General features: G+C 42.7%; 2 protein-coding genes across 2 annotated transcripts; both read right to left on the bottom strand.

Annotated features, from left to right (window-relative positions):
- Positions 1–377: 377 nt before the first annotated feature.
- Positions 378–16,394, bottom strand: prkacab (protein kinase, cAMP-dependent, catalytic, alpha, genome duplicate b). Its single transcript, XM_070975423.1, has 11 exons — positions 15,728–16,394; positions 13,590–13,651; positions 12,459–12,587; positions 11,080–11,178; positions 9,194–9,276; positions 8,813–8,939; positions 6,948–7,043; positions 5,288–5,410; positions 4,146–4,205; positions 3,929–4,033; positions 378–3,805 (listed from the first exon to the last, which is right to left on the bottom strand). Exons 1-11 carry the CDS (start codon positions 15,771–15,773, stop codon positions 3,680–3,682), a joined length of 1,056 nt encoding a protein of 351 aa, XP_070831524.1. The 5' UTR covers positions 15,774–16,394; the 3' UTR covers positions 378–3,679.
- A 1,793-nt stretch (positions 16,395–18,187) lies between these two features.
- Positions 18,188–22,906, bottom strand: asf1bb (anti-silencing function 1Bb histone chaperone). The gene is made up of 4 exons (XM_070975436.1): positions 22,563–22,906; positions 21,368–21,483; positions 21,007–21,183; positions 18,188–19,315 (listed from the first exon to the last, which is right to left on the bottom strand). The coding sequence occupies exons 1-4, from the start codon at positions 22,669–22,671 to the stop codon at positions 19,118–19,120; spliced, it is 600 nt and encodes a 199-aa protein (XP_070831537.1). The 5' UTR covers positions 22,672–22,906; the 3' UTR covers positions 18,188–19,117.
- Between the last annotated feature and the right edge of the window lie 1,216 nt (positions 22,907–24,122).

Raw genomic sequence — 24,122 nt, 5'->3', positions numbered from 1 at the left:
AGTTGACAAGACACCAAAAGCCCCAGGTTCACTGCTGCAATTGGTTTGTGGCATGTGTGATAGGGACATATGTGCATGACATACGACAGGGAGAATGCTCTCATTGGTCAACAGGAACAGAACTGTATGAGTTACAGTCAGCCTGGAAGTCACTGTTGCTGGCCAAAAATAAAAAAACAACAAAACACACACACACACACACACACACACACACACACACACACACACACACACACACACACACACACACACACACACACACACACACACACACACACACAGTTAGGATGTTGTGTGAAACATAAACAAAGCATGTGATCATGTTAATCCTGTTTGACTTACACTCAACTGAAAACAGCACAAAGACAATATATTCAATTTATATTCATTTTTATATTCAAGTTTGACCTCATCAACTTCATTGATTTGTGTAAATATCTGCTTATTCTGAATTTGATGGCAGTGACACGGTTCAAACACGTTGGGACAGGAGCAACAGAAGACTGGGAAAGTTGTGGAATGCTCCAAAAACACCTGTGTGGAACATTCCACCGGTAAACAGGTTGATTGGTAACAGGTGAGAGTATCATAATTGGGTATGAACGGGGCATCCTGGAAAGGATCAGTCATTCACAAGCGAGGATGGAGCGAGGTTCACCACATTGGATAAAGGAAATTACTGCATGAGCTCAGGAACACTTCGTCACAAGTCAGCATTCTCCCATTCACACACATTCATACACTGATGGCGTAGGGTACCATGCAAGGTACCACGTGCTCATCAGGTGCAGTAACCTTTTACGCACACAGCATCAGGAGTAATTTGGGGTTTAGCATCCAGGGACACTTCAACATGTAGACTGCAGCGGCCTGGGACCTTTTAATTAGTGGATGACAACACTACTTCCTGAGCCACAGCTGCCTCCCAAAAAACCTGTGGGATCAGGGTTATATGTATGTATGTATATGATATGTATGTGTGTGTGTGTATGTGTGTGTGTGTGTGTGTGTGTGTGTGTGTGTGTGTGTGTGTGTGTGTGTGTGTGTGTGTGTGTGTGTAAAATATTCATATATATGGGTGTGGGGTTACTGTGGGGGTTGATTGAAAAATTATGACTTGTAATTTTGCCTTCTTCCAGGTTGTAATAACAACTGGGAAATTCATATCTTTCTGAAAGCTACTTGGCACTTAATAACACAGAAGTGCCTGAAAACCAAACAAACATGGACACCTCACTTCACCCAAAGTCCTTTGTTCAAAGCAATTAAACCCAAACTGAATGGATCTCATGTCATTCTGTCAATGCACAGCATTTGAAAACCTAAAAAGGCCAAATCAGTTATCAATCAACCTTCTCGTAATGTCAGATGATATCAATGCTCGTAAATTGTAAACATCTTTTCCATCTCTACCACTGGAGTGGCCCTTTAAGACCTTCATTAATTCAGATAATCCTGTGCTAATTTGAGTTTAAATCAAATTACCACACAGTAAACCTGGGGCCATGTAATATTCCAGTGTAGCGATACTGTACTTAATGTACAGCGAGTGGGAGGCGAGTGGCCCTTCGATCGGTTTAATCCGCTCATGGACATCGGGCTACACAGACCTACAAGAGATCTGAAACAGATCGTTTGGCCCACTTTGAAAATTCCTTGATGGTTGGTCATTTTAAATGTCGTTCCATATGACTGACGGGATACAACAGTAGTGGTACGGTCACACATCACAAATGTGTGATTCTGAGAAAAGGCTTGTAACATTTTCTCATATCTGAGTTGTTTTGGACAGGAAGGACTCGAGTCAAAAAAACGTTTGGTATGAGCCGAATTAGATCTTCATTATGGTGGCACACGCAGCTACGAAGAAGGCATTTGAATGTTTGAAAAAGACACTAGTGTCAGTTTGTTATTTTTGAGAAATTCTGACTGACCAAATCCTACAATGACCACAATTCGGGGTTCTGCTTAAGTACTTTGCCATCAAAGCTCAAGAGCTAAGGAGGCACTGAGCACCTGACGTGCTGTGTGTTGTGTACTTAACATTGGCAGGCTGTTTTTGTTGATTCTCAGTACTATTCCCACTCTACTCAACTCCATGTGCTCAACCTTTTCCTAACTTGGAGTGCCTTTCATCTTTGCATCATCAGCATGTGAAAAACAAAATCAAACAAAAACTGTCCATATAAACACAGAGATGGAAATAGAGATGCTGTCACATGTGAGACTGTCAACACGGAGTGTGGTCCAACTTTGCAAGTGATAAGAGGAGCGGGGCTGGGTGCTGGGGAGACGAATGTAAAGACAGCTGTTTATAAAAGACCATGAAGCACACTATCCAGACCACCTCCAATGACTGGTCAACGTGCTCTGCTGACCGGCAGCCAGAGGCAGTTTCAGGTAGTCTGCCTCACATGGTCTGCTTTAGCTGGAGTTGGCAAAGGCCAAATGGTTGATCCGAAGTGACGAACCAGCTTGACAAGTAAGTGAGCTCTGAGCGGAGGCAGCGAGTGCTTTTAAGACCAGAGTTAGCAAAATCAAATCTTCTGGAAGGGGAAACTATGGAAAAAGCTAACCAAAAGTCTTAATACTCCCTTGTGTTCCTCTTAGTGCTAACCAGAACTTTAGATTCCTGTGTCTCACACATTTTTCTTCACGTGCTAATCCTAATGCTTTATGTCGATAAAATGTCTATTAAGTGATATGTTCAAACCTGAGATACCATTATGTTATGGTGTTCCTTCACAACACCATGAAAACTGAGACATTTCCGTTCCCTTATCCGTATTTCCTTGTTAGTTAGCATGACATGATATCACTGGAGCCACTGAGTGTCTAGTAACATTTAAAAATTGACTGCTGTAGATATGCACAACATCTGGCTACGCTAACAATGATAAGTATAGATGGAGTTACAGAGTAAACTTAAGTGACTTTTCCCTCAGAAAGTGTCATCTGTCTTTGACTGAAATTTGTCTTTAGTACACACTGCACAATTTTTTTTTCTTTTGGCCAATCATGCCAGTGACTCAAAGTCTGTCTATGCTATGAAAAAGTTATGGTTGACATATTTAAGGAAAGTCATGACTGCAAAATATCAAAATTACTGAAGTGCATGTGTGTGATTCATTGAAATGTTCCCTTTAATGCTCGTCCTGCTCACGAGGCAAAGAGCACAAGCTCACCAGTTTATCAACTGAAATTTCAGAAACTTGTTGTGTACACTGAGACCTCAACTTACAACGATACGGGCTTCGTGTGATGACCGCAGCAGATCAGAGCAGACCGACTGATTTCTCTATGATGTGGCCCAAGACTACGTGATGAATGAAACAATAAAAGATCAGGGAAGATCTTGGGTGCAAACGTGTAGAGGCAACTCTAAATAAGTGGGGGTTCCCCAACACCCATGAATCTGAAGCACACCTTCATTATAAAGGGATCCATAAATAAGACAGAATAATAAATAAAATACAACAGAAACGCAACAGAAAAGGCAAAACTGCTGGTAATCAGTCTCCTTGCTCCTTTTCCCTTCTCTATCCCATCTTTCCTCTTTTTGTAGCTGGTGCTTGTGATTGGACAGGAGACGGTACTCTCTCCTTACGTCTCCCACTTGACCAGCCTACCTTTGACTCTCCCTACTTCCTTCTCTCTTCCTCCCTCTTGCTCTCTAACTCTAGAACTCTGCAAACTCCTTGGCACATTTCTCAGTGAAGGAGACGCGGATCTCCTCCTCCTCGTAGTCGTCAAAGTTGCTGGTGTCGCCTGGTCCTTTGAACTTGGGGACGAAGGGAGCTTCCACCTAAAGACAAGTGAAGGCACCAGTTGAGAAGTGAGCTTCACAGAAGGGGAAGTCGCACAACTACAGAGAGTACACACACACACACACACACACACACACACACACACACACACACACACACACCTTTTTCTGGTAGATGGCGATCCAGTCAGTGGTTGCGAACCACTTGTGTCCCTTGATGTCATTGACCCCATTCTTGAGGTTCCCGTAACGTTTTGTGAGATCCACCTGAAGATAACACCGATACATTCTCCTCACTTTTACGTCGCGACAAATTCAGAACACACAGCGAACAAAAAGTACCCTGAACATCAAAATGACTCAGACGTTTGCTTTTCACCTGTAACAGGTTCCTCAGCAGGTCCTTCAGGTCTGAACTGAAGTGTGATGGGAAACGTACCTGAGACAGAAAACCAGAAGAGGAAGAGTGACACAGCAGTAGTCTGGTGATGCAACCAGGTGCTTGTCGTTCTGAATCCTTCACTATCTGAACAGAGCGAGTAAGTGATGCTTCACCTCTGCCAACTACCGAGTTCCCAGGTGTGAGTGTGAGAAGTGACAAATGACGAATAAATATCTATTTTTATACTCCTGCTGTCCTCTGGCACAAAGGATTTCTTTAAAAACCTTTAATGAAACAGGGATGTATGGCTGAGAATGCCCTGCTGACACTCATTCAAACATACACACACACACACACACACACACACACACACACACACACACACACACACACACACACACACACACATTCAATCACTCAGGCCTGCTCCATAGGTGGTGATGGTGGGGCGCTACTTATTCACTTTGCCCACGCAGAGTTTATCCTGGTGGTCCAAGGATCAAACCTGGTGTCCGCGCCTGCTTCTCTAACATCCAGGACACAACTGCCCCATGTGGCGGCCTGAAGAAGTGATGCCACTTACAGTTCTGACATCAACAATAACAACAGTTTGTCATATTTTGTATGACAAGGGATTTCCAACATGGCTGAAAAGTAGACATCACAGCATCGAGACTGAGCTACAGAAAGTTAAAAAATAAATAAAAACAGCAATAATCACCAGACCTGCACTAAGTAACACACACATATGCATACATATAAAAGAACTCTGCAATTACAGGGAAAAGATGAGACACCACCGTGGTCATGTTTGGTAACACAGGCAGCACAGGCAGGGAGGGAGGGGGACACTCCACAGCGTGCACCTGTTGTGTGTGTTCCATTTGTGCATCTGTATCAGCCCCCACGTGTGCACCCCTGACATGTAACAGACCCAAAATCCAAAAAGCTGCTGAAGAGCTATTTCAACATTCTTTTTTCCCCCAAATGGAGCTACACTGTCAATGTATGTTTTTCTACAGAGGACCAGCTGAAATGAGTAGGGGGTTGGCTGGGGATGAGGAGTCGGTCCTCTGGCCTAAATGCACCAAAACAGATACTAAACCTTGCACAAGTGGTAATCAGAGAGTCAGACTCACCTTCCCTGATACGATCTTTTCATAGATCTGAATGGGCTGGTCGGCAAAGAACGGCGGGTACCCTGCTGCCATCTCATACACCAGTACACCCAGTGCCCACCAGTCTACTGCCTTATTATACCCCTTGTGGATATAACAAGGAAGGAGAAGAGAGGGAGAGAGAAAAAGAAATAGATTCATAGATAGTTAATCAAGATATGATTCAAACTGTAGTTTTTGTTTTGGGAATGCGCTTTAGCTCCAGTTTAACTGCTCAGTCTGTGAATCCATCAAAACATTTTAGTGACAGTAGATCATTCCAGGACATCTTTAAGAGAGCAAAGAGCTGTCAGTAAGCAGATACAGCAACCTTAGAGGGCCAAAATTCAAACTCAAAATGTCAAATAGGTTGAAAAATACAGCCACCACGAGGTGGAGACTTTGCTGGTTAGAAGAGGGTAACACATGAAACGGCATAAAGGGCAGGAGTGAGGCTGGGTCGCACATATTCAGTGTACAAGAACAACTAAATGTAGCATTTTAAACTCGAAAAGTAGATGTTTCTTAATCTTTTTACTGTATGTTTTATTTACCACACTATGCAGTGAAGTCCAGGGTTTTGAAAGGACTATTTTCAAGTTCAAATTCATGCGTGAATAATGCTAATTTAAAGTATCACATTTGTGTTTTCCAGGACTTCATTTTGGCCTGACGTCGTATTTAATTTATTATTTTCTTATGGCACTAGCTTGATGAGAAGGTAAATATAGCGATGTACTTCAAAAAGTATTATATTTACCACTTTTATGTGCAGTATAGCAGTGATACTGTTGAAGTAAAACTCAGAAAAACTGACTGACATGTGATGTGCATTGTTTTTGGAAACATGACTCATCATACACAACCTCTAGAAGTGTATGATTCAACTTTTTCCCATGATCTTGTGTTAGAACAAACAAAAATCACAATAAATTAATATTTATCGCAATATTTCTATGGCCGCACTACTTAAGAATCGCAATATATATCGAGTATCATGATGGTATCAAATCAGGGGTATCGTCCTGATCCACTGTTAGCTGCAGTAGTTAATAGCAGCGACTGGTTTAGGCCACGTATTAAAAATGTACTTAAATTTATGCTAGACTCACTATTTCACTTTGTTTTGAGTTGTGTGTGCTCTCCTTAAACCTAAATTAATAATAATAACAACAATAATACATTTTTACGATAAAATAGTAAAAACATACAGAAATACACAAAGCAATAAAACATGCAAAATCACTGTCAGAGTCAAAAAGTGAAATCAAAGATACATGAAACAATAAAGTATTAAAAGGCCAAGAGCCAATGAAACAAGATCAAAGCCAAGCTCAAACAGAGCTGCAGCATAAATCAGCTGAGTGAAGCTGTCTGGTAGAAAGACGAGTGGAGTGATGTTCTTGAGGTGAGTCGAAGTTTTAAATTAGCTAATTAATGTCTTTGGCAGGCACGTGAAGAGGGCGTTGACACTGGTCAGACTGCTGGTTAGCAGCAGAGACATCTGGTTCAAGGGAAACATAACTTTCATATCATGTGCTACAATTCTGGCAACTCAAATGAATGACTGTCCTGTAAGACGGGACTTTTGATTTTGTTTATATTCATTCACAACACATGCAGGGGAAGAACAAGGGCTCACCTTGCTGAGAATAATCTCTGGAGCCAGATATTCTGGGGTGCCACACAGTGTCCAGGTCCGGCCCTTTACACGTTTGGCAAAGCCAAAATCTGTCACCTGAGAGAGGAACAGAAGGAGTGATGACAAATAATAAGGCAGAAGTGAGGAGGCGCTGATGACAGAGGCAGAGGGAGGGAGAGGAGCAGGGACCCCTGGAGGAGGGAGGGAATTTTTCATTAGTTGTTCTTTGACTGTTTACCAGTAGAGGGCAGCAGACTCTGTGTCTTCAGTCTGCAAACACAGACACAAAAACACGCTGCTGTCATAGTTGTGTTGGTCTGTGGACTCTGGAGTGGTCTGTGGAGTTTCTAGACACTTCTACGTCAGTGTGACAGCACAGATTAAGAGGCAGAACAAACATACTACATTCTTTGTATTCTGGGAGACCCATATTCACTAACACAGCCCTAGGTGCTCTGTTTTCTTAATCGTTTTATTGTCATTAGTTTGGGTCATCCCGCTGGTTATGATGGCCCTGTATTCAGCTTCATTTTAAAGATGGAAGAGAGCAGTGACAAGCAGTTTACATGGGGGAACACATAATAACATAACTAAGGCAAACAGTTTAAAAAAAATTTTGTTTACCTGAAACACATATTTGGAAGTGACAAGCTAAGTAAGAAAGTATAGTATTGTAGTCTGCAATGCAGGGAAACCCCTTCCTTTTTTAGCTTTGATTTTAATACTTTTTAGCAAATTCTTGATTGAGATTTTAGACATAACTTGTCAATCCTGTTCATGTATCAAACTCATGCATTCTCCAGAGATGTGGCGCCACATTAAAACAGCAGCAACAATATCTTATTCTTTAATATGGAATTTCATATATATCCTTATCTTTTTTAGAGTAAACTTCAAGCACTTCTCAAGCACTTTCAAGGTGCAAAAACCAAAACTTTCCAGACTCCTGAAATATTTACGATCACATCTAAACTGTTGCTATAAACACAAATATGAATGATTGTTTACCAGCTCTTCATATTGAGTTAACATACTGGTTAAAAATTAGGCATTTTCAGTCAGAACTTTAAGACTTTGTTCAAACCTGGTATCCTGAGTTACACCTTTTTTTTTTTTTTTTTTACTAAAATTAGCACGCTTCAAACATCAAGTTTAATTTGTATAATTGTCTTCTTGTATTAACATGATATACAGCTTGAAAGGCAGCACAGAAAGAGTGAGAATCTTGCTTTACAAATGTTGGTGAATGTGATGTGATTAACTAAATCTTATTGTATCAACAACAAACCTCAGCTAACTAGCTTACATGGCTAATGTTAGCGGCTATAGACCAGAGTGTAATTACTTGGCCAATGAATATTACAGCCACAACAATTAGTCTATTAATCAATTAGTTGATCAACCTAAAATCTGCCCACAGCTATCTTGATAATCTATTGATTATTAATGTCATTTTTCAAGCAAAAACACTGACGATTTGATGGTTCCAAATCCTCTAACGTGAAAACTGACGGTCTGATGGTAACTGATGGTCCTTCAGTGTACGGCAGTTAATTCAGCGTGGGAGTTGGCTGTAGGACGAAATATCTGTAGGGTTGAGGAGCAATCCCAGCAAGCACACAGACGTGGAAAAGCCTGCGCGTTTCGAAACCCTGAAATTTCAACAGTGATTGACACCAGAGTGGCTGCTGGCACTGTTCAGCATCACTTGTGAACTCCCACTGAATTCTAATGGATAATTTAGGCCTGGTGTGTCTATGAATATGTGCAGGGATTTATGGAAGTCAACTGTAGTTAGTCAACAACTTTTGGAGTAAGTCATTTCTGGTCAGCTTTCATATACTAATGCATCAGGTGTTATTTACCTGTATGTAGCCCTGTTGGTCTATGAGCAGGTTTTCAGGTTTCAGGTCTCTGTAGATCAGGTCCAAAGCGTGCAGGTACTCAAAGGTCAGGACGATCTGAGCAGCGTAGAATCGAGCGTGAGGCTCACTGAACACAAATATAAAGACAGGGAGATAAACAGGAAGAGAGCAGTTTGTATAGTACAGAACAGAAGAGAACGGAAACGAACAAAGCTAAATAAAACCGAGCAGAGCTAAAACAGACCTGAGGACAACAGAGCTCAACAGCACCGTGCTGAACCAAACAGGAAAGCACGGAGGAGAGCAGAGCTCCACATTTCACCTGAGTGCGCCTCTGAAATGCTTCTGGTTGTAAACTGCATGTAAACTCCAGACACTAACCTAAATCTGCCAATTCTCCGTAGATGAGAGAACATCTCTCCACCTGGTACATATTCCATCACCATGTAGAGGTTAGTGTTGTCCTGGGGAAGGGAAGACAGAGGACCTGTTAGTGACACTCACTCACTCACATACACACACATATACAATCCTGATTCCAAAAAAGCTGGGACGCTGTGTAAAACATAAACAAAAACAGAACGCAGCCATTTGCAATGAACTGTGTTTACCAGCAATGGCTTTACGAAGTGTTCCTGAGCTCATGTATTAATATCCTTCATCTAGTCATGTGTTCACAAAGTGGTGAACTTCACTCCATCCCTGCTTGTGAATGACTGAGCCTTTCCAGGATGCCCCTTTCATACCCAATCATGATACTATCACCTGTTACCAATGGACCTGTTTACCTGTGGAATGATCCAAACAGGTGTTTTTGGAGCATTCCACAACTTTCCCAGTCTTCAGCTGCTGCTGACCCGACGTGTTTGAAATGTGTTACTGCCATCAAATTCAGAATAAGCAGATGATGAGATAAAACATTAAATATAATGTTCAGTCAAGAAGGATTAGACAATTTTCACATTGTTTTATATATGTTTTACACAGGTTTTTTTTTTTTAATCAGGGTTGTACACACACAGTGGGTAACTGGGTGACATGGAAACAGTGTTTTGTGTGTGACTTCTATTTCAGTTATTACCATATAAAATCCCTAACAAAAAGGGCCTGTAACTGTGTCATAAAAGAGAATTTCATTCAAACGAAATAGATGTAGGATACATCTAACTAAGCCGAGTTCATGTGCGTTGGTTGTTGACTGTTCCATCTGTGTGCAGGCCGAGGCACGTGGACAGGAATATTCCGTTAATAGGTTTAATGGAGGCATCAAGGATATTCAATCCCTGGGCATCCAAGGTGCATCTAAACAGCTTAACCTGAATAAGGCTTTAATTGGAGTATGGCCATCGGCTGGGTTAGTCTGTATGGGTACAAACTGACACTGACAAAGCTGGGTGGTGGAAAGGTTGGAGAAGGGTTTGAATGTGTTTGTATGGTCACTGCACATGAGGTGGACCAGGCTCATTCCACTCTATATATGCAGATGACAACCCTTTAATCGGATTGACTGTCAATGATGATGGAAGTGATAATAAGGATGAGATCAGTGAATTGACATATGATTGCATTAGTAGAGATAGCAGTCTGTTTTTATTAAAAGAAACAATTAACCTGATGATGCTGACTATAAACACGAGAAGTGGTCTTTCACCAGAAGATGTCACATTTTAGATAAATATACATGATCTTTGTTCAGCTTGTTCAGTCTTAAATGATTCATTTTGAGTGCTGAAATGACGTTTTATGCCAGTTATATGAAATGTAAAGAAGCGCTGTACACTGGAATGGGCACATTTTCGTATTATTTTCTCAGTTTCGGAAGTTCTTCAGTTGAAACAGCACCAATTTTTACATTATGGCCTAAGTCAGTCTCTTGTTCCTTTGAGTAAAGAAGATTAAACGCCACAAAAGTTACACGTTTAAACTTCACAGGCAGTGTTTGCCTGCTCTGTTGAAAAAAGGTCATTTACCACAGCAGTCACATTAACTCTCACTTACAAATGGACAAATAGCGTCTTCGGCAGAGTGAGACTAATGATCTACGCTGTAAAGTCTGGCTGAAAAGAACTAGTTCGTATGAAGTGAAAAACGTAGAGAAAGACAAACAGCAACTTTAAAGCTGGAACAAGGGATGGACGGCAAGCTGACGAGCAGATGGAAGGAAAATCTATCCAGTCACTCATCATCAACACACAACCACACATAAGCCTGTACGCACACACACACGCGCGCGCACACACACAGACACCATCTAAAAGTCTCCTTACCTTGAATGAGTACTCTAACCGCACCAGGAAAGGAAAGCTGACAGCCTGAAGAATCCTCTTCTCGTTCAGAGTGTGCTCTATCTGCTTGAGCTTCACCACCTGAAAGGCAAAGAAAGAGACAAAAGGAGAGTTTGGATTGTGTATCGTTAAAAAACAACAAAAACAAAAGTACTGTACTGCGTTGTCAGAGCAGCATAATCTTTAGTCAAGAGGCCCTTGTTCGACACTTCTCGATGAAGACATAAAACTTGTACTTCTTCAGACTCTTCTTCAGAATAAGTGCATCCAGCAGTTTTGACTCAAACAGCTTTGTCTTCATCCGGCACTACTGATTTAACAAACTACTGCTTTAAAGGTAACCTGATCTATCAGATAACATATACAGATATTTTCGATATTTCCAAAATGTTTAAAGGCTTTTTTTCTTGGCAAACTGTGAACGTACATTTCTACTTCTGGCAATCAGACACACGAACACACAGTAATTATGGTGCAACTAAGCAGGACAAAGTGGAGGATGAGTAGGAGGGATATGGTTGAGGCAGGTGGCATCGAACTGACCAATCATACCAGCTGCTTTTATCCAGCAGGGTCGTGTTCCTCGACTTCACAAGGCGACTAGTGCTCTCCACGACGTGCAAAGTCATGAAGTGAAAATGTATATAGAATTTATATAAATACAAATAAAAATAAAGACCTTGATCTACCCATCTCTCCATTTCTATACCTGCTTGTAATTCCCAGGGTTGTGGAGGGCTGGGGCATATCCCAGCATGCATTTGGTCAGGTAGTTTGCCAGGTCACCACCACATATACAAAAACATCCCTCACACTGACACCTATCGACAATTTAGTGACCAGTTCGCCTGCGTGTCTCCGGACTGTGCTGCAAGTCAGGACTTCTTCATGGCAATGTTCTATTTACAGTATTTTCCATCAATGTGAAGAAGAAGCTTGATTTTTCAGATATTAAATTCACTGGATTAGCCAATTAGCCAGAAACAAACAGGCCCATCTGTGCATTTTATCTATAAAAACAATTATCTATACATGCTATGTCACAAGAGGGGATTGGAGTGGGCGAACGAGCAGGTGCAATTTAATTGTAAATTGGGAACCGAATGACTCTACGTGATGCGATCTACATAAAGACAGCCTCAGCTCTGCCACTGCAGTCAATGCCTGCTTCAGCACAAGTGGATTCACAGAGGTTCAAATGGGGGGAAATGCTTGCAGCTGTATTTGAGCCTCGTGAGCACAATTTTCACATCAATGACATTTCCATATTTTGATGACCGTCTTGCAGGATCTTTAAATAACAGACACATTAATCCTCCTCCGTCCCACTGCGACCCTGCTGACTCCTGACCCAGACTGACCTTCTGCTTGTTGAGGATCTTCATGGCATAATGCTGTCCCGTTTCTCTGTGCCTCACCAGCATTACACGGCCAAATGAGCCCGTGCCCAGGGTTTTCAACCTCTCAAACTGCTCCAGGCAAGCAGTGTTCTGAGCAGACAAAACAAAAAAGCATTCGCTGATTTTTTTGTGAAAATGGGATGGTGAGGGTTGTGGTGTGGCAATTATTTTCTAATGTGTTCTTTTGTATGTTTTCGCACAGGTTTATAGCACTGCATGCAACAGATATTCTGCTTGTGCATGCTTGTTATACTCCACACACACTGAAAAGGAGATTACTATAGATCAGATTCATACTTCATGCCGTTATGTAAGACTGTAAAATCTATCCTGGCTGAAATCATTGACACATAGTTTATTAAAAAACTGCTTGGATCCAAATGAATGTTGGATAAACTCTACAATGGAAAGAATATTGATGCAGATTGTGTGTGTATTTAATATTCAATAGTCTAAAAAATATGTCCTGTTATAAGGAGGCCTAAATGCTTTTTGCATAGCAGCTCACAGAATATCCAACTTTTTCATCATGTTGTTATTGGCTGAGTCATACAGTTGAAATCAGTAGCGTAATATTAATCTAATCTATTCAATACATTCCTCATAACATGATATGCAAAGGCATATGAAAACATTTGATTTAAAACAATCAATCAAACGTGCAGTTCGATGCTGTGCATTACATTTGACAAAACTCTCATAAAAACAGCATTATATTTTTCTTGAAATCAATAACTTTGTCAACAGGAAACTGTGAAATGATAAGAAAATGTGATCCTATCCTCACAAGTCAATAAATTATAACACTGAATCATCACAATGCATATTTTACTCGCTCCTTGCTTTTCAAAACACACTAGCTTGTGGAGTGAAAACATACCGCTTTGGGGTGCACAATGAATACAGAAAACAAAAGTCCAGGAGCGACCCCTGGTATTTTTCAATTGTAGGAAGAATTGCAGACAGTATGTCACACATAAAGGTGGTATCAGTCACATGGACTCCTGTATGTTTGTATGCACACATGCACAACAGCTGATTACAACAGTGAAAATGCAGCATGAGTGTCAAACTCCTGATAGATGAACACACCTGTGCAGGGTTCTCCCACTTCTTGAGAAAGTCCTCTTTGGCTTTAGCAAGGAACTCCTTGACTGTGGAAGACAAAACCACAAGAAAAGCTTCAGCGGTGTGTGTGTGTGTGTGTGTGTGTGTGTGTGTGTGTGTGTGTGTGTGTGTGTGTGTGTGTTTGTGTGTGTGTGTGTATAAAGAGTGAAAGAAACCAGGAAATAAATAGTAGGAAACCTCCTACGTTTTCTGAAATCGATTGAAGAGGCCGGTGTTTTTTAAGAAATCTAGCCAAGTTAATGCTGTTTACATGTCACTTCCAAAGCAAGAATCCATGTTTTAAATTGATAGATACACACCACATGGAAAGAGGAATAACCAAGAATGAGACAAGGATGAGATGCTTACAGGGCATCCAGCTCAGCTCACTAGGATGAACTCTGTTATATGTGGCAACAAGTCCACTAAAGACTTCTAAAGTTTAAGTATCACCAAACGGACTGATTCTTTACATACTACATCGACAACAGTCTTAAAGGGGCACTCCACTGATTTTCCACATACTGCTGTGTTTACTTGTAATGAACAGCACCACAATGTGGGGTAAAACAGCTGCTTAATATGTTCTGTGGATCTGGAGGGAACATTCAAAAGTCTGAGAAAACAACCCTGCTGGCACCGTCATTGCCAAACTTTGACAGAACACCTGTGTTACCAAGTGTGAGTGTGGGGTATGAAAGATGGGGGCATTTAACAGGCCATGGGGGCCTAATGGAAGATACTGTTGAGTTTGCATTGTATTGTGGGAATTGTATCACTCACACGAGGGACTAAAAGGCAAGACATCTCACCTTCTGCTGCTTAGGTTTTGGTCAATCTAAACCTTTGGTCAACACTAAATCTGTGGAGTACTGCTTTAAGCAGAAAATCACATTAAGTGAAACGAACTTGAAAATAACCAAACAATCCTTTCTTAGTTCCCTTTCGGTACGCTAATAATGCACAAGTTAATGTTTTGGTTTGGCTTGAAATATTTCCTCAGTTTCCCCAACAAGTCAAGTGTTGTATCCTGCTGGGTAAATGCAGTCGAGCTTAGTGAACAAGTAACACTCCGGCAACTTCTCTCCCTTGAGCAAGGCACCGAAGCCTCACCTACGCAGGCAAAGGTGTTCAATGACCACAAGGACGTGATATGCATTTGTACCTGGCAGCTCCATGAAGTGAATGTCTGACACTCGATACACGCACAGCTTCAAGTTATCCCATTCACATGTATGTGAATGATATCCAGCAGTACCAGCCAATACCCAGACTGACTTGAGTATGACACACACACACACACACACACACACACACACACACACACACACACACACACACACACACACACACACACACACACACCATTTTTTCTTCCTCATTCCTGCTAGAGATCAAAACACTGGCTGTACTGTATATGTCAGGGTAAGGGTAGGGTAAATAACTACTATAGTCTCATCCTTCTGCGTAACAGAAACCTTCCATTGGACAGCAGACACACTCAGACCAGCTCAGCCAAACCTGCAGCCTTTTATGGGTTTACTAAACAAAATAGTCCCCACGTAGATTAGATTCAGCTCACCCACACAGCGTCAGTAGCATCTCTTTCCAAAAGGAGTGAAGCAACAGGCCCACGGTGATTGGGAAACATCTTACACATAGATTGTTGTGATATTGCCAGTATCTCAGTGCAGTGAATACGCCAAGATGCTTGCACTTTACAATTGATGTTGGCTGTTTTGCAGCTCATACAGAGACGTGGCTGTGGAAAGAGGACTGCATCCTGCTTCATCCTACCATAGCATCCACTCAAATAAAGAAAAAATGTCAAAAACTGACAAGTACTCCTGAGCCTCATACACGTACATTTAATGCTCCAGAGTTTAAATTCATCACGTTTAGGTCATTGACACAAGCTCATTCGTTTGCAGCAAGGACTTGCCATGGACGTACGAGTGGATCTTAATGAACTGGAAAGCAGGAATAGGCCTCTAATTAACAGTGTATGGCTTGTTATGTAAAGCTAACATAGCCTGCTGTCTCACGTCGTCCCTGATCGTTTCATGAGGCTGTAACCGAGCAGGTGCTGCTCAAGACGGATGTGCACTGGCGACGGTACCCACCGCTTTCCATCTCGCTGCCCTTCCTGGCCGTGGGCGCGTTGCCCATGATGACAACTTGTCAGCGGGCAATCCGTGGCTTTTTGGCCGCCCCGCAGCCTTCTCAAGCCGGCCTAAGCTCGATTAGGTCTGAACGGTGTTTTCTAAATCCAGCTGTAACAGTTACCAAGCGTCAACTCCCGGGTCTTGATCTTTAATAGCCTGACAGCTGCTGATGCGGTGCCACGGCGAGACGGGGTAGTGCAGCTCCCTCACTCACTCCACGTTCATCAACAACCGGAGACCGATATCGAGCTTAGGTCCACGGGGAGCTACGGTTGTGGTATCTCGGTCACTGGGGTTTCACCGGACTGTCAGGCCGACCTCGGCGCAGTTGGCCTGAACACGGAGGATTCAGTCTTCTCCTGTCCCTCCTTGCAGCCCCCTCCGAGCGAGGCCCCCCGGCTCCCCACTTCTCCCCCAGCCCAAAAAACAGCGACACCGACGGCAGGGATGCAATAACCTCAACCGTAAGCCTTCCGCCTTTCACTACCGAACCCAGCTTTAAAAATTAAACCTCGGCGGGGTCCGACAACGACGGAAATTCGCCCAAATCAACATTGGCCCCCTGTAGCCTCGGAGACGAGCGAGATGACGGAACTACAGCCGAATGAACGTCCCGCCCACTCTCCAGAACCGGGTTGATTGGCAGCTCGGGCTAAGCAACGGATTGGCCACCTCTCTAAGGCGCTGGGCCACGGAGAACTCTGGTTGGCCCTTCGCAATCCATCAAAAGCGGCAGAGTCCTATGGATAGAGTCCCGACAAGCGAGGGGAACGTCACTGATTATTTTCCTCCCGACGACGTACGCGCCCACTTTCCTCAGGTTTCTCGCCTCCATTGGCTTGGCGCGGCCGAACCGTGGGAATCTCGGTGAATGCGAGGATATCTATTGGCTGTCAGCAGCGCTTGACAGGAATGCCCCCCCCCCCCTCAAAAAAAAAAAAAAAAAAAAAACCTCCCTCCACCTCGCTCCTCCAACCCCCCTCCCCGCCACCAAGCGACTGATACACGTTTGGCTGAGTGACGTCAACCGCGAGCTATTTTTAGAAATGTTGGTCAGAATTGAACGCACGCGCGGCGCGATTTGGCTGGCATGACACCTAAACAGATCGCAGACGGCCGCGCACGGAGGGAAGAGTTTATCCGTGCAAAATGAATCACCGAAAATAAAAGACAATGAAAACACGGAGTCACATACTGTCTGCGAACCATCGACCTCTAGAGTCAGGGTCCTCCAACAGTCTGTCGTCCTCGTGCCGCAGATGCCCAGGGGCCGCTTTATTATCGTGATCCTCAAAAGATTTGCATCTGAATACCTAATTTCAATAATCACTTGAGCTTGAGTCGGTAAAACTCGGAATTTCTGAACAAACACCCGAGCTATAAATAGGAGATCATTACAACTACTGCAGGGTCTGCAAGCATTACATTATGGCTTTACAGCCAGGGGCCCAAACTACACGACTACTACAGCTATCTTTGGTCGATATCCAGCTTCATATTTATGTGACGTCTGAGCGAATTCTTAAAATGACTGTAGAAACTTTGAGCAGTTATGATCAGTCAGGGTCACTGTGTCATTTCTCTGGCCCAAATGGAGTTAAAGACAGTCAACTGTCTTCATAAATAATCATACAGTTTGTAGGCGTGACATCCTCAAACATACTAAAACACAAGATATTCAGTGTACAGTGATATAAAGAGAGAAGCAGCAAATCTTTACATTTGAGAGGCTGGAAAAACCATCGGCACATCTCCTTGAAATGACTCAGTCACTGATCACAATTATTTGATCAATCTGTTGTTCCATCGCCTCCTCGTGCAGCATGAACACTACGACGTGCAGCTATCAGAGGGCACGGCGGGCAATGCCGCATGTGGATTTTGATGCCAAATATGAACATGTACTGTTTTACATTCTGCATTTCGGCTTTTTTTCCCCTCGAGCTAATGAACCCGCTTAACAGTGGAGACGTGAGAAGCAGACAGAGGTAACAGATGGATGGATGGAGTTGGTCCCCTCAGCTAAGAGGAGATAAAATGGGTGAGAGCAGACAGCCCCTCTCCCTTTTGTGCTGCAGTTACCTAGCAACGTTAGGCTAGAGTGAAAATGGCGGAGAGATGCTGCTGCGTTTTATGAATGAAGCTGGAAAAAAGAAAAGAAGGCAGAGCGGGGAGGGGAAAGAGTGGCCTGATGCACGTGTGCGCGCACACACACACACACACACACACACACACACACACACACACACACACACACACACACACACACACACACACACACACACACACACACACACACACACACACACACACACACACACACACGTCTCACTGCCGCTGCGCCTCCTTCCTCACCAGCACAGGTGGAAAGCAGCTATGTAAGTAAGATGTGGTGATTACCAGAAAGCAGCACAAGGTCCACAAAACAAACTTTATTAAGCCCATTGCTCTTGTTACAAATATTGAGGCAGAGAATATATACTAAGTACAAAAAGAAAATGTCTTCTCATCTGGAAGACAAAATAAGCACTGGGAAAACATTATTTACAGTATGCTTCAATCAACCAAACAAGCCGACTGCAACACGGCATCCGTTCCTGCTTTGTCTCATGTTTTGTGCATAATTACAAACATCTTATGTAACATTTTAAGGACATTATCTGAACTGAAGCTTGTTTGAAGAAGCAGGTTTACAGAGTTATCTGGATAACTCACGGGCAACAGCCAAGCATGCGGTTATACTCTGCATGAACTATCCAGCAAGTAAAGCTACTTTTTGCAACAGGTAGCTGAACATCGGCTTTATTTTCAATCCAACATTTGTTTCCACGGGTTCTCCAGAACCCAACGAAATGCTTTACTATGAGCGGCTAAACCTACATCGATTCTGACATACAGAGCATTGCCCGTGGCTTTGACCTGCACTCAAGGGGACACAACAGACAGCAGAGTATGGGTACCAAACAGGTCAACATCAGTGTATGAGCATGTGAGTCTTAGGGCTGTGAGGATATGATGGTCCTGTCTTAAAGTCAGCCCACCCTGATGACTCAGACTTTCTCTGGTTCAGCTTTAACATCAACCACGACAGAGACACGGTAAAATAAGGCAATGTTGGTTGTGTAGATCTGTGTGTGTTTGACAGAGAGTGAAAAAGAAGGAAAACCAGTGTGGAACAATCCCAGATCCATCCTATTTGTTTACGCTGTATAAAAATAATGTCCCTGCTTCCTGATAATGTCCATGTTATATAGATACAGGCATCACCTCCTTGTCCGAACGTGTGTTGGTGATGAGGCTGAGTGTACAGATAAGAGCTTCTTGTCCATCATCTTAATCTGATGATTCTTACATGCAGTCCATGGAGTTATCCGGCATCAGTCCAAGAGGGGGCATCTTCCCTGGTGCACACGGTGGAGGAAGCATGCCACTGATGTTGGGGGATGGGTCAACGTTCTCGCTGTCCTCCATCTTGTCTGCCAATCCCTCCCAGTTGATGTGGAAGCGGGTGACACGGGGGTTGGAGGCCAAAATATTCCGCTGGAGCTGAGAGAACAAAATAAATGTCGGTGAAATGTGAGAATTGTGGTTTGTGAAGAACGGTCCAAATGAAAGCAGCAGGTGGAGATATCCTGGCTTCCATCGTGGAACTAAACATCCTCTTTTCATTAGACCTTTCCCTCCCGACAGACCCACGTCTGCCAAACTCCGCGCCCCCTGTTCGTAACACAGGATGTTTGTGTTTAATAAAGAAATAAATCAGAGCCTCCGAGGCCTGGAAAACCTTGATTTGGAGTTTAATTGCATGAATAAATAAATCAATAAGTAGATCAACGTACAGTGATCAAAGCCGGACACTTCAGGTGAATACAAAGAGGCACTTCTTCCATGGCCAGCATAATTCACATACAGTTTCAGCTCTTTAGACTGAAAATGCAGTGTTAGCTGCAAGTGTAGTCTGCAAATTGTTCATAGAAAATGAATTTCCAAGGACCTGAACAGGAAAAATTTGAGACGCTAGAACTACTGTGGTATTTATGCTTGACAGATAACTTAAACAATTAACAGATTCTGTCAGACAATCCATTCACTGACTAATGATGTGAGGACTAGAACTGCATCTGAAGGCAGTACAGTTCACGTTATGTTACGGAGTACGCATGACTTTTTGAAGTTTTCACCCAAACCGATGTTCCCAGTCAGAGTTATGAGTCACAGCCTTGTTGAATAAACTGTTTCTCTGGTGCTGTTAACAGTTGATCTTATGTTGGATCCCTGCAACAATTAAGACCATGTAAATAGGATGAGGCAGAGAAGATCAACTTAAACACTTTCTGCTCGAAGCCTCCTTATTATGGGTTATTACATTATCTAGATTTTGCTGATACCGCTGCACATATGATCAAATGCATGCACACAGTGCCTGAACTGATACCTGCATTAGTGTTGCCTGTAATTTCAGTTTCAGAGCACCAGAGGGCAGAAGAAAACTGGACATTTCAGCAGATCATTTCAAAAGAAGGGCCCTGTACTGTAGTGAATGTTTAAGATATTTGTAGATCAGGTACTGTTTCAGGTAATATTTTCTGAAATGACATAAAAATAAGATGTCAAAATCTGTTTGGGGATTCGATCCAGTCAGTACAGCTTGTTGTGAGCGCTTGGGACAACCCGACAGCATCCTGTGCAGACTGTCTTAATCTGCCTTTTGAGAGACCTAAATCTTGTCCATACAACTGAAGTCATAGTTTGTTAACTATTTCCTCGGCTTTGGAGGAAAATGCAAGTTCACTTACAGCACTTTTGTGTGAAGTGTGGCTGTGGAAAACAAGCCAGGTGTGGACACAGAGGTTCATGTGGGCAGAAGGCCAAAGACGTCACATTTCTGACAGTTTGTCATCTGCTTGCTCAACAGGCGTTTGATGAATTGATCATACCTTTTCCTTTTGTTGCACTTACAGATACTGTGCATCGTCATTGTTGGCTCCCGTAAATATATCTTAACATTGCTTTCATTCCCTCAGCTGTGGGCTCTAGACGCTGATGTGCGAGACAGACTGGCTGTTGTTGTGATTATTTCTGCTGTGCTACAGGCTGTTAGATCTCTCCATATCAAGTAACAATGTCAAAAGCTTATCATTGTTATCAACGTTCATTTTTTTTACCCTTACTGACATTGTTTTGTCACCATCCCTACTTCGATCAGCGCCTGTCATCTCTGAGTGTGTGTGTGTTACCTGAGTGTAGTCTGGTTTGAGAGGTGGGTTTTCCCGTAGTTCAGGGTCTGTGTATTCATTGTTGACATAGTAACCGATTCGGATGAATTCCTGTCCGCGGTAGGTGCAGGTTATAAGGACCACAGTCACCCCTACAGCATCACTTTCAGGAATGAGCCCCGTGTTAGGAGCATCAGCCTGAGGGGGCAGACAGGAAAACAAAGAGGAAGAAGTCACATCAAAGTAAAGCTCACTGTTCACACTATTAATGCAGCAACAGGCAAAATGAACAACCAGGCCAATCAAATATATCTATCTCCATTTCGTTGATTTTTAGTGCTCATGTTCAATGGGTGGTGACATGCGACCACAGCCTACTTACCTGAAACACAAACATGTGTCTGCCAGCTGGTACCGGGCCAACGAGAACAGAGTCCAGAACCTGGTCATACTCCTCACTCTCAGCTGAACCCACATAGATGATCTTCCACTCCAGATCTGACATCACACACAACAGTGAGATTCAAAATTATAGTTCTGTTTGCAAATAATATGATGTAATGATACTGATGAAAGAGCACTGGATACACGTCTTTACACTATGCATTGAGATTGGTAAGAGCTTGTGTTGCATCAGTATCGGCAGCAGGTTTGTGTGATTGAACAAATATATATTGGCTATCGGTGATTGGTTGTTTTTTTTTTTTTGAGGGTGATTTTCATTATTGTATTTTGCTAATTTAATATTCTGTCTGTGAAGCTTGAGTGAGGGCACACAAACGTGCAATGCTAGCAATACCGTGAGGAAAAACAGCAAGTCTAGGCAGAATGTTTTCACATATGAGTGAATTGAGGGTTTATTTCACCCAAACACAGTTTGTGATGGAACAGTCATAGTTTTTTAAAGTTGATGTTGTCACTCTTTGTTCAAATGCAAGTTTGATACAGCTTCTTTGCCTTGACTAACCAAAGTGGCCTTGACTAACCAAAGTGTAAGAAATACAAAACATGACATTTGTTTTAATGTTTGGTTATTTGCTGGTAATTTAATTGTTATACTGACGTCAAAATATCGATCATAAAAGTCATCAAAGTATCCAGTGGCTTGATAGTACTTCATATTTTCACTGTATACAGCAGTTCAGTGAAACTACGGGTAAAACGACTGACTGCATTGCCAGCTTACATGCAACTGCTTTCCTGCAGTCTCTACCCACGGTTCGCGGCAACTCGTTGAGCTTGTCTGTTGCTACAGTAACGTATGATGATAAACCAATCAGCTGCTCGGAAAAAACTCCCAAGCACTTACCCGAACCAATCACTGCAGGCAGGAGGCGGGGCTCTGGCCACAAACGCGCCAGCGCCAATTTTCAACCACTTGCCAAATGAAATAATACTAACCAGCACCAACGACAACTAATAATGGGTTTTCATCGAACAAAACGGCGTTTTTATCGATTACTTACGATGCACCACATCAACCCGCAATGTATAATTCACCACCAGCGAGGTAGCTAGTATTCAATGGCGAATATAACATAACTTACACACGTTAGCTAGCTGAAAACAACACTCACCTTCCGGCAGATCCTCCATGCATTCAAACGTTATTTCAAACTGGAACGGATTTCCAAACGGGCTCGGGTTATCCAGCACAGCCACATTCAACACTTGTACCTTGGCCATAGCGGTATCTTCAGAAGCACGTCAACCTGGAAAACTTATCCGCTTTTCTCCTGTCTGAACAAAGTTTTAACGAGTCACTCCTCACTTCACTCTCGCTGTGTTCCGGGTTGGCTCACACGCTTTGGCGTCGCCTGTCTTCAGGATGAAAGTTAAAGTGTGAGTCTTTTATTCACCGAGAACACCTACATCACCCGGCGGCGGCGACAGGAACTACGTCACTTTCTTCTTCTTCTTCGTCTTCTGCTGCTGCTTCTACTTCTTCTTCTCGGTTTAACGGCGGCTGACGTCCTCATGGTCGCATTACTGCCACCATCTGGAGGTAGCTCACTCCTGCATTGTCAGCCCCGCTTTCTCTAGGAAGCTGTATGCTCTTTATCAGGCTCATTTTCTTTTCAGAACTGCCCCTTTCCCAGTGCTGTTGCCACCCTTAATTGATGCACTGCCTTTTCCCTCATTACACAGAATGCCCACGTGAGCAGAAAACCCAAATGAATGTGCCCTCAGTGCCTTTTTATGACTTGTGAGCACATTGCTATTATTTCATATAGTAGGTCCTGATGATGACTTGATACATGTGTCTGTACCGACTGAGTCACTGAGTTTGGTTTGTTCAATCCATCCTAATGCCATCAAAATGACATACAAATCAACGGTGAATAACCATTATAAAAGTCACTTAACTTGAAGTAATTCCAAATCTATGAATAGTATTTTTCTAGTAACCACACAGGGATTAAAGGCCATATCCCAGATGAATGAAACTCTTTCCCATATACTCCCAAGCCTCTGCATTTATTTTCCAGCCTTGATTTTTGATGTTCTCTCACTTTCCTAGCCTGTAACACTTTATTTGGTTGGGTATCTATCTCCATGACCTCTCAAATTTATCCAACAGTTCACTCTGAGCTGTTTTCATCTTTACGACTATCATGTCTCCTCTCTCAGCACACACAGGTGAAGTTCTCATAGCCATAATCTGAGAGCTTGAATCACATGTAACCCCCCAGGGAACACTTTTTGTTGTGGATCAATAAAATATACTCCTATAATCCAACCTTGAGCTAATTAGGGCTACATATATGTATGTATTTCAGTGATGCAATACCAACTCCCCAGTCCAACCCCAAGGCATTTTTTACTGTTTCTTACTGCTACAGTTTCTTTATTTATGTGTGCTTCACTTAATTCAACCTCGAGACATGAATGTTTCACAGATGTGGACAGATGGGGCCACTGAAAATCTTGGGGTGGCACACAGCTGGGAGGGGGATATCAGTCCACTTTGATCCACTGCAATTATGCTCTGTTTCTTTTTTTCCTTGCATCTTTATCTGGCTTTTGGGAACAGTGACTGCCTTCTTTCAACTTACTTTTATTCTACCATCCTCCCACACTTCATTATATAGTGCTAATAATTTGATCATTCCCTCTGCAGTTAAATACTTTGTCAC

The sequence above is a fragment of the Chaetodon trifascialis genome, chromosome 2 (genome assembly GCF_039877785.1).
Source record: "Chaetodon trifascialis isolate fChaTrf1 chromosome 2, fChaTrf1.hap1, whole genome shotgun sequence".
NCBI lineage: Eukaryota > Metazoa > Chordata > Actinopteri > Chaetodontiformes > Chaetodontidae > Chaetodon > Chaetodon trifascialis.
This window is presented reverse-complemented; position numbering and strand designations above follow the sequence as displayed.

Bases quoted from the DNA above. Each gene is read 5' to 3' on its own strand.
- prkacab (XM_070975423.1), bottom strand. From the start codon at position 15,773: ATGGGCAACGCGCCCACGGCCAGGAAGGGCAGCGAGATGGAAAGCG. The intron at 13,652-15,727 runs GTGGGTACCGTC...TGTCTTCCACAG, and splicing joins GGGCAGCGAGATGGAAAGCG to TCAAGGAGTTCCTTGCTAAA. The intron at 8,940-9,193 runs GTTAGTGTCTGG...ATTTGTGTTCAG, and splicing joins CGGAGAATTGGCAGATTTAG to TGAGCCTCACGCTCGATTCT.
- asf1bb (XM_070975436.1), bottom strand. From the start codon at position 22,671: ATGGCCAAGGTACAAGTGTTGAATGTGGCTGTGCTGGATAACCCGAGC. The intron at 21,184-21,367 runs GTAAGTAGGCTG...CTGCCCCCTCAG, and splicing joins GACACATGTTTGTGTTTCAG to GCTGATGCTCCTAACACGGG. The intron at 19,316-21,006 runs GTAACACACACA...TTGTTCTCTCAG, and splicing joins TCAAACCAGACTACACTCAG to CTCCAGCGGAATATTTTGGC.